We start from the raw sequence: 10,815 nt of genomic DNA on the forward strand, positions 1-10,815 counted from the left end.
CTTTAATGGACGACTTGAAATTCTGTATATATTAGTGGTAGTGGTGGTGGTGATGGTGGCAGCATGATTGTCATTATTTTGCATTTTAGGTTTACTTCATTTTCTGTAAAATACCAACTCACTCAATGCTTCTAAGTTTTATATGCTTGTGTGTGTGTGTGTGTGTGTGTGTGTGTGTATGTGTGTGTGTGTGTGTGTGTGTGTGTGCATATACACATGTACTACAATCTATAACAACTGGTTAAATACTGCTGTGATGAAGTCATGTCAATACAACAAAAGAATTTGATGCATAATAATAAAATAAATGTGACTATAGTACTGTATGTCTAAACCACTGAGATCTCACTCTCACTGCACTGCTTGTGTTCCCATTGTATAACATATGTCTAGCAAAACTACATCCCAAAGTGTACTGGGATTTTCTGCTCTCTATTGTTAATTACTCCTTTGATATTTGCTATGTTGACCTTTAAGGTCTTTGGAATTCTATATCATTCTTTCAAGCTTAGGACTTTTTCCTCAACTCTTCCACAAAATGTACAATGAGAACCAGGTCACCATCCTGTATAAAGTTCTCATGTTTTTCCATTTCTGAACTCCTCTTTTATTACGCTTTTGCAATGAAGTTTTAATATTATTTATTCGAGGGAGCTTAATTTCTATAAATACTACCTAAACTTGTTCTAACACTGAAAGTTAAATATCTTTTTCATATATATTCTCAGTTATAGCTTATGCTGGTGAGGAAAGATTTAATCCATATTGTTAGTATATATACGTACATTTTATGTGTGCCTTATATAGGAGTTTAATGTCGGGTTTTGGGTAAAGTATATACGTTTACATATAACTAAGGAGGACATTTAGATGCTAGATAGTTGAAACTGGTATGATACTGAGATAGTATATCAGTTTCAAAGCTAGAGTTAAGTAGTAAGTACACCCATATCACTTTCTGAAAAGAAGAAAATTTAGATAACTTATGATCAAGAAATAGTGATGAAATGATTGGATAGTGATAACTCCTTCTAAATCTGATTAATGTCATCAGTGCATCTAGCATACTCATCACACACACACACACACACACACACACACACACACACACACACACACACAGATTTATTTATTGTGCTCCTAATAGTATTGGGCATGATATTGTCTAACATTTCTGACATACATATCAAGCAGTCCATCTCCAACCATTCATTTATTATATAAATATATGCACACACATAACAGTATTGTATCGAAATGATTGGTTTGACATGTAGGTAGTATTTAATCAAATATTTAAAAGCAGAAATAAAAGCTGTATTAGGAAATTACAATACTACTTACTAAAATGTCATAGACACACTTAGCCAAACAAATGTTTTCAAACTAAATTTGTTGTGAAAAGCTAAAATGTGAAAATCAATTATATTCAGATACATATACAGTTAGTACACTGAATTTGGCACACAGAAAACACAGAGATCAAACAAAAACAAGCAATGAAATGCGTATTAGTGGTTTAGTTGTTACTTAAAAGCAATAGTTGAATAGCTACTTTTAAACAACTATATGTATTGTTGAAGGCTTTTCAAGCTGAGATTAATATTTGAAGCAGATTGTTGAAAGATTATGCTTTTGAAAAGAACACTTCAAAAAGCAGTTTGGTAAATAAGGCTGTGAGAAGGCTGGAGCTCAAGCATGGGATCACACTTTTACCTTCATTGTCTTGATCTTTTTACGTGTAAGGTGACCTCGTATGCCAGCTTGAATCTTTGTAGCAGCATTCGTCTTCATCTAAGCAATATCAGGGTAATGTGAGTACATTTGAGAACAGTTTCATTGTTTTAAAATGACATCTTAAACAATGAATGGCTTTGAAATAATGGAAAATTTGACATAGGAACAAAATAAGAAAATGGACAAAGAAAGTATTTCACAATTATAAAAGTTTGAAGTTCATTTTGACAAGCACTAGGACAAAAGAAAGGCAAAATAACAGCCAAAGGTAAATGTCACTATAGACATAATAATTTATAACTTATACAATTGTATTTCATGAGGTTGATAAGTTACATGATATAAAAGAATAAAATATTTATACAAACTCAATGAAAATATTTAGTGTGACAGTCCTCCATTCAAAATAATGGATAGAGGAATAAGATATTGTAGTATAGAAGCAAAAAATTCAAGTGGTAAATGAAATTTTACTGCTATTGGTAGCAGAGATGTGATTTTTACCATGAGAAACAGAAAATTATTATAAAACCTTTAAGCCATAATGGAAAATGAAAATGTTTACAAATAAAATATTTTACAGTAACTGGCTACAAACAAACAATTAAAAAAATTGTTATGTGAAATATTGGAATTTTGACCAATGGATCAATGATCTGAAATTTTAAACAATGGAGATTGATTTGCAATTGTACAAGATGGTTCATGTAGGAACTACAAAGCTATCCCTCACAGTTTTAAACTATCTTTACACTGTTGATCTTCAACATCAGAAACTTGTGAAATGTCATTACATTGACACTCTGAATCTAACTTAATATAGTACTGCTATTTATTTTATCAATCCTACAGGGATGAAAGGTAAATTCAATCTATCTCAGACAGAAGACTTGGTCCAAATGCTCATATCAGAATGAACTTCAGGTGGTGGTGTTAAACAAAGTGATGGGTTGTCTATCATCCAGTGTCAATATAATGACATTCCACAAGTTTCTGATGGAGGTGAGAGATCAGATCCTCCATAGTTTGTTCAGGCCCCCCATAGTTTGTTGCTTGCATCACAGTTTCTGTAGAAGGAGCCATTATTCAACCAATGAACAATAATATACCAACATGGAGCAACGCAATCCAGTGTCAACTTAATAGGTTAATGAATTAAATATATTTTTATAATATCCTCCTTCTCCATCAATTTATCGACACTCCACAGGTCGCTTGTATTAAACTATTAGATAAAGGAATATAGTTGTATTAAAAAAAAAATTTGAAGCAAGATTCAATACACACGGAAGGAGTATGATGACTTCAATGCTTTCTGAGAGTTAATTTGCCAAGCTGAATGCTATTCAATCTAAAGTATGTTTCATTTTGTATAATTTTAGAGAGTTTATTCATTAATTTGTTCATATTTTTTTTTCAGCAATCTGTGTTATTTCCGGCGTAGTTTAACTGCTGTGAATTTTCTCTGCTATTTCCTTCACCTTAGATGTTCACAAAGCTTTTTAATGAAAATTTGCATAACTTACACTCTTACAATATATAGATAGATACTAGTGAATGCTCAAGGCATTGAACTATTTTGGAAAGAAGAAAAAAATAAACAATTGCATTGGAATGGTAATATCTAACAAACAGTAAAACAGCTGCTACAAAAGGAAGAAACTTGTTAAAATAAAAAAATTTTAAAAACTTGAAATAACGTGTTTATATTATATTTTCTTTTCTTTGTATTAAAAGTTTTATTACATATATTTTATGCATGATAGTGATCCTATTAAATATTCCTGTGAGAGTGTATGTAGGAACTCATCCTCAGTCGTTCTCTCTCTTTATATATATATATATATATATATATATATATATATATATGCATGTATGTATACACAAACACACAAAAAGATGAATCAAAGTAATGCAAATAAAAATTGCATTACTTTTTGACTCACCCTTGTATGTGGATGTATGTATATACATATATACATACATGCATGTATAACTATAAGCAAGCACACAAATACACACAAGCAATAATTTTCCATCAAATTGTTCTGTCTGCATCTATATGAAAATCTACATTAAATCTCAATTATATAAATTAATGTATGCATTTATTTACACATATACATGCGTGCACACACACTCACACACACACACACCATTAAACGTCTACATGTATACATATTCATATATGAATACATTTATGTAGATCTATTGATAAATGTATAAACTAATGCAAATTGGACGCTCACACTCTTCCAGTGTGGCGTATGCATGTTGTGTGAAGAATATTAGCACAGTGATAAGTTAACATTTCTATTCATGTAACTATAGCATTATTTACATGTATCTTAACATACATCATACATATACACATCTTTACTTGTGAACATATATATAATACATGCATATCTACATAAACACATTACTTAAACAGCTTTTTATGACTATATACTAACATGTATATATATAGAGTGATAAACTGAAAGAGAGAGAGAGAGAGATTAGAGACAGAAAAAGAAGGAGAGATATCCATAGTTATCTAGGTGTGCCTAATTTCATGCAGAACAAGATATGTTTCTGCAAGAAATAAGCCAAAAAAAAAGAAAATATATTTTACCTAGGAGTGAGAAACAGCTCTGAAAAATTATTTAAAATATCAATGAGCGCTTCAGTAGAAATAAATAATTAGAATTGTTTCATTCTCATCAATGCTGTGTCAGTTAACAGTAATCAACTAAATATTAATATTACTACTATTATTATTATTTGATAGTAGCATATCTGCTTCCAAATGTTAGCTTGCTATGACAACATTATAGTGTCGTGGGAGGATAGACTGAAAAATCTTCCTGTTGTTGTCTTCAGGTTGTCATGAGGCTCAAGAGGAGCTGTAAGATTTGATGCAAATAAAAATAGTCTGTTAGCAATCTCATCAGGCTGAGTCTATGACAGTTTCAACTGCCATATATATATATTCTTTTATTTTTTTACTTGTTTCAGTTATTTGACTGTGGCCATGCTGGAACACCATGTATACATTTGCTTATCTGTAACAACAAGTTAAAGCCATAGACAATGAGTTGGAAAGAGATGTCCTCTACCAAATTAATTTACTGTTGATATACCATATGAAGTAAAATATTTTTGCTGTGACATGCAATTTACTATGTTCTATAGAATATTTCATTTCTATTTTGATAAAAGGCATATAACATTAATGCTTTTTCCAAGAATATTTAGAATCAAAACTAAGCCACAAGCTTGCTTCCCAGTAGCCTACCTTGTTCTCTATGATTCAGCAAATTGCTATATGAGTGTATTATAACATCAGAATCTTAGCTTAGGGGAATAATGATTGGGTCAGGATATATGCCAGCAGTCATCCAGAATTAAACTAATTTCTGTTGTTGACATGCAGTGACAAAATCCTAATGGCAGTATGGTTAAAATGTTCACTTCACAACCACATAGTTTTAGGTTCAGTCCCACTTCATGTCACCTTGGGCATGTGTCTTCCACTGCAGCTCCTTGATCATCCAATGCATTGGGAGTGAATATGGTAGACAGAGTCTGTACAAAGAACATCATTTGTGTGTAAGTGTGTGTGTATGGAGGCTTGTATTCTGCAATTGCATGAAAAACATTCACTGAGCTACAGCCAGTGTTCTTAGTCAAAATAAAAATCATCTAGTAGCCCTGTGCATTCAAAGATTAAAGGAGCAAAAATCCTCTCACTTGAAATGACATTAAGGATTAGTGGAAGGAAGAACAACTGGCTACAAAACACTGCCTCTGGATTATGTATTCATCTAATGAATTCTAGCAAGAAATAACAAATGTAAAAAGAATGAACAATATTATATATCATTGTCATCATCATTTTACATATACTTTCTGTGCTAGAATGGTTTGGAAGATACACCATGAACTAAAAACTTTTTTAGTTCATTGTGTATGAACTAAATTAGTTCATGAACTAAAAACTTTTTTAGTTCATTAACAGGCATTTAATGAAGTTCAAAGTAATAGATATCTATATTAAATCAAAAGGTTAATCCATAGGAAAAAATTATAGGGAAATAAAAAAAACTAACATCCACTACATATTAGGACAGAATAGAAAATCAAATCCTTTCAGTTTTTCCTTATCCAGGGTTAAAGACTTGAAGTAAAAGTGATTAAAATAAAAATTTACTTTATTTAAAAAAATCTACTCTAGCCTGCAGCATCATTCTCTAAAATAATATATTTCATACAGCATTCCAAGTTGTATGGGTCTGGTTTAGACAGATGGCAAAGTTCTACGCATGTACACATACAAAGTCACATAAACATGCATTGAAACATATACATTTTTTACAAAGCTACCATTATTGTTACAATCATCATTAATATATATTTTAACAAATGTTGTATTATGCCACTGAACTGACACCACCCCTACTTCCACAGCCACCATCATTATCACTATAACTTTAAATCATTATTCTATATAATAGTGGTAATAGTACAAAATCAGAATGAATGACAGCATGCCATTCATCTAGATTTTCTACCATTATGACCATGAGGTCCAATAATCTTGAATCTGAACATTTATTCCAGTCTCTTCTTTGTCTGCTTTAGTGATAATTGCCTTCCATTGTCAATATTTAGTAATTTTTCATTCAGCAGGTGTCATCCATTTTCATCAGGTGTCCACAACAATAACACTCTCACTCCTCCATATGTTCACAAACATTTTTAATGACTAACCACTTTCTCAGTTGATTTTCATACAAGTCAATGTTAAAAATCCAATGGATCAAACATTATATCTGTATTTTCTGCAAACAGAAACATTTATACTTGAAATGAGGTAACAATTTCCTAAATTTCCTAAATGAGGTAACAATTTCCTCTTCTTACTATATTGCAACACCCAACTATCTTAACTATATTTCACATGTTACTTCTGTAATAATTGCCATATCTAATATCTTTGTTACATGTTAATTTCCTAGATATCACATTGCACTTTCTGCATAACTGCTGCTTGCACTGACTGCACGGTATAGAGTTTCATGGCAAGACCAATTCTCTGATGGTTTCAATTTTTCTACTCTTAGCTACTAACAAGTACAGCAGATTTCCTTGCTTTGACTTTTGGTCTTTAGCTTTTGTACCATTCTTACATTTGAAATAATTTATGTAATTCTTTCTCTGTCAGATTTAGCAATGGGAACCAATATTCACTCCTCCTGAGCTCATAAGTGATTATCTCAAGAACTACATTGATAAGAAAATGGTTGAGAACACAATTTTTCTTCAAATGTCTTTACTCTGGGTGGTATTTTCAAATAACATTCATTGTATTTCATAAATTTTATAAAGTTACATCTCAGTATAACAAAAATAAAATATTGCTTTTCATGAGCTTTTAAGATGGTTTTTGTTACATTCCTGAGGTTAAACACAAGAACTTTTGTTAGCAGTACCATTGTCACCATCATTAAACAAATGATGATGTTAATGGTGAGAAGATATTTCTATGGAGACTAACTGAAAGTGCCATAACTTGCAAAGTTTCATGTTTATTGTGCCTTTCCTTGTCTAAAATAAAATTAAAATTTTATTTTAATCATACTAGAATGTAACGTTTATTACTGGTGCAAGCAAGGCTGTATGGTAAGAAGCTCACTTCCTAACCACATAGTTCCAGGTTCAGTCCCACTGCATGGCACCTTGGGCAAGTGTCTTCTACTATAGCCTTGGGCCAACCAAAACCTTGTGAGTGGATTTGATAGATGGAAACTGAAAGAAGCCTGTTGTATGTATGTATATATATATATATATATATGTGTGTATGTGTATGTTTGTCCACCCCACCATCACTTGGCAACTGATGATGGTGTGTTTACATCCTTGTAACTTAGCGATTTGGCAAAAGACATCAAGAGAATAAGTACTAGGCTTACAAAGACTAAGTCCTGGGATCAATCTGTTCAACTAAAGGTGGTGCTCCAGCATGGCCATAGTCAAATGACTGAAACCAATAAAAGAAAGCTATAATGCCTAACCTGCAACTCCTGGAAGAAGTCATAGGAATGTTGTTGTGAAATACAATGTGTCTTAGGCACCTAAAGATGGTGGAGTCCATCCTTCACCAGTTTTTTGGCTATAGTTGGTTTCTTTAAGAAAAAGAGAGAGGAGGAGGGAAGGAGAGAGAGTAAGGGAGAGAAGAATATGTCCCAAGACTACACTGGTTCTTTATTTATTGACCCTGAAAAGATGAAAGGCAAATTTGAACTCAGTAGGATTTGAACTCCATGCACAAAGGGCCAGAACGAATACCATAAGACACTGTATTCAATGCTCTATCAAATCTACCAGTTCACAATGTTTATCATTCTTATCAATGAATGTCCTTTGTCAATTTCATTCAATTATTCTGTGTGGTATTTCAAATGAACTATTATTGCAGTCTGACCTCCATGAAAGGGAAAAATATTAATACAACCTTGTTTAATTAACACTCTATTGAAGAAATAATTGACATCAATCAATGTGATAATTTACTTTTCAATGTATAGCATCACCATTTTCATGCTAGCATTGATATGATGTAGTTTGTTTAGTAGTTGCTTCAGATGTTTTTACAGTTGAATGTCCTCCTTACAAATCATTCAATAGCAAACTAAGAGTGAAATTATTAATAATAACATATAAAATTATTATTTTCTAAGCAGGGTCATCTGTGTTGTCCAGTGTCCATAGTGAGGCTTGAACTTATGACCATGTTATCATAATAATTTGTTCTAACCTTGAAGAAAAGACAAGTCAATTACAGCAACCCTAGTATGTGACTAGTATTTTATTTTATCAACCTCAAAAGGATAAAAATAAGTTGAAATCAGCAGAATCTGAACTCAGAATGTAAACAACCAAAAGAAATGTAGTTAAGCATTTTGTCCGACATGCTAATGATTCTGTTAGCTTGCTGCCTTCATAATAATGATAATTATTTATAATATCAGGACAAGGCTACAAATTTAAGGTTGGGAGGAAAGCAGTTGATTATAGTGACCATATACTTGATCAGTAAGAACATAGGGACAACACCATGGATGTGGTAGAGAAGGAAAAGTTGATTATATCAATGGAATATGTGACTGGTACTTTATTTATCAACCTCTAAAAGATAAAAAAGCAAAGATAACCATAGTGACACTTAAATACAGTATGTTTTGAGCCATATAATAATAATAATAATAATAATAATAATAATAATAATAATAATAATAATAATTATAATAATAATAATAATAATAATAATAATAATAATAAGCCTTTCTACACTGAAAAGCCAGGATTTAAAAACATTGAGGTATACATATTGAAATGATATCTAGCTATCTTTCAATGCTTCATGTTTTGCATAATAAGTGCACATTGGTGGATGAGGTGAAATTGTGATTGTGGAAGTAAAAATGTCTCAGAATCAGAAGTTGATATTCTTTGGTTTTGAAGAAGTAAGGCAATAATTACAATTTTCAATTTTAAACTGATATATTTGAAATAGTTGCTTTTAATTTTGCAAGAATTATTAGTTCCTATTGGATTATCAATTGTTAAAGATCTAGAACCTGTTCAGGAGTGCCAAAATGGGTAACCAATACCTGAATGCCTGGCAGATTTAATTTACATTTATTTGATAAGAGAAGGACAATACCAAATAATGTTTTAAACATATCAAACATACTAGGAAAAGGTATGACTCCATGGCCTAGGAAAATTTTAGGACACCTAAAGCCATCTCTCAAATTAGCTAAGTAATGAAATATAATATTTTTATAGTGAGAAAACAATTTCAATGTGAATTTTGTTTAGATTTATTTTGCTACAAGAGATTCTCACACATCTGCTGTTGGTTTATAATATCAGTTTTCAGTCATTTACTCTTTTATTTCCTCTTCTGTGTATTTCTAATTAAATATCTAGCCATTACAACTATGAAGACACATCAGATTGCTTTCTGTTTTTGTTTTCTTTTTACTCTGTTGCTCTCTCTTTCTCTCTCTCTTTGCACACCTACACAATGTACAAACAATTTGCTATGTATTTATGTGTAGGCAAACTCAACTCAGTTTCTTTGCTTGCATCAACTGCTAAGTAGTAACAGCATCACTCACCTACCTCTTACGTATCAACAATGTTGGCATAGACTAGTAATTCCTGCCCACATTGTGATAGTGATAAAGTACTGTTATTAGAGTGTTGAGGAGAAGTTAAGTAAATAATAACTAATCAGAGAATGTTTTCTGCTATAATGCAGACATTTTTCATTGTAAGATCTTCACAAATGGATATATTTTGCTAATGGCATCACTAGAAGTAAACATGTTTTAAACTTATCAAGTAAAGAGATTGAGATTATGTAAAGAACAAGCAACTTAATTGCATAAACTAGAATATCTTTGAGAATATTTTAGACTTACAGCAATTCTTCACACATAATGTTTCATTTCCAAGGTATTACTTAAAAGTACTAACTTAAAGGACGTTTAGATGTCCTTAAGAAAAATAAAGCAACTAAATACAAATATAAAAATTTTGTTCCACTGTTTCTTATTCATATCATAGAGAGAAAGATAAAAAAGATCAATATTTGTTCAGTCTTGTAATTCCTTAATTTATGTTTCTGCAATTAAACATCCATATACACATACTCCTAAAAACACACACACACACACACATACATATATCTTCGCAGGTGTGGCTGTGTGGTAAGAAGTTTGCTTCCCAACCACATGGTTCCGGGTTCAGTCCCACTGTGTAGCAGCTTAGGCAAGCATCTTCTACTATAGCCTTGGGCCAACCCAAGCTTTGAGAGTGGATTTGGTAGTTGGAAACTGGAAGAAGCCTATCTTATATATACATGTGTGTGTGTGTGTGTGTGTGTGTGTGTGTGTGTGTGTGTGTGTGTGTGTGCATGTATGTCTTTGTGCCTGTTCATCCACCACCCTCACTTGACAACTGGAACTGGTGTTGGTGTGGTTACATCCCTGTGCAGTTCAGCAAAAGAGGCTGGTAGAATAA

The 10,815-nt window shown here is 31.9% G+C and overlaps 1 protein-coding gene across 1 annotated transcript in view; it reads right to left on the reverse strand.

Moving 5' to 3' along the window:
• LOC106874758 (uncharacterized) overlaps nucleotides 1-10,815 on the reverse strand; it is a gene marked incomplete at its 3' end in the record, with an annotated part of 317,509 nt that overhangs the window by 67,885 nt on the left and 238,809 nt on the right. Inside the window, exon 5 of the mRNA XM_052975193.1 lies at nucleotides 1,717-1,794. Within this exon, the coding sequence (XP_052831153.1) occupies nucleotides 1,717-1,794 (78 nt within the window). The remainder of the gene's footprint in view (nucleotides 1-1,716; nucleotides 1,795-10,815) is intronic.

The sequence above is a fragment of the Octopus bimaculoides genome, chromosome 20 (assembly GCF_001194135.2).
Source record: "Octopus bimaculoides isolate UCB-OBI-ISO-001 chromosome 20, ASM119413v2, whole genome shotgun sequence".
NCBI lineage: Eukaryota > Metazoa > Mollusca > Cephalopoda > Octopoda > Octopodidae > Octopus > Octopus bimaculoides.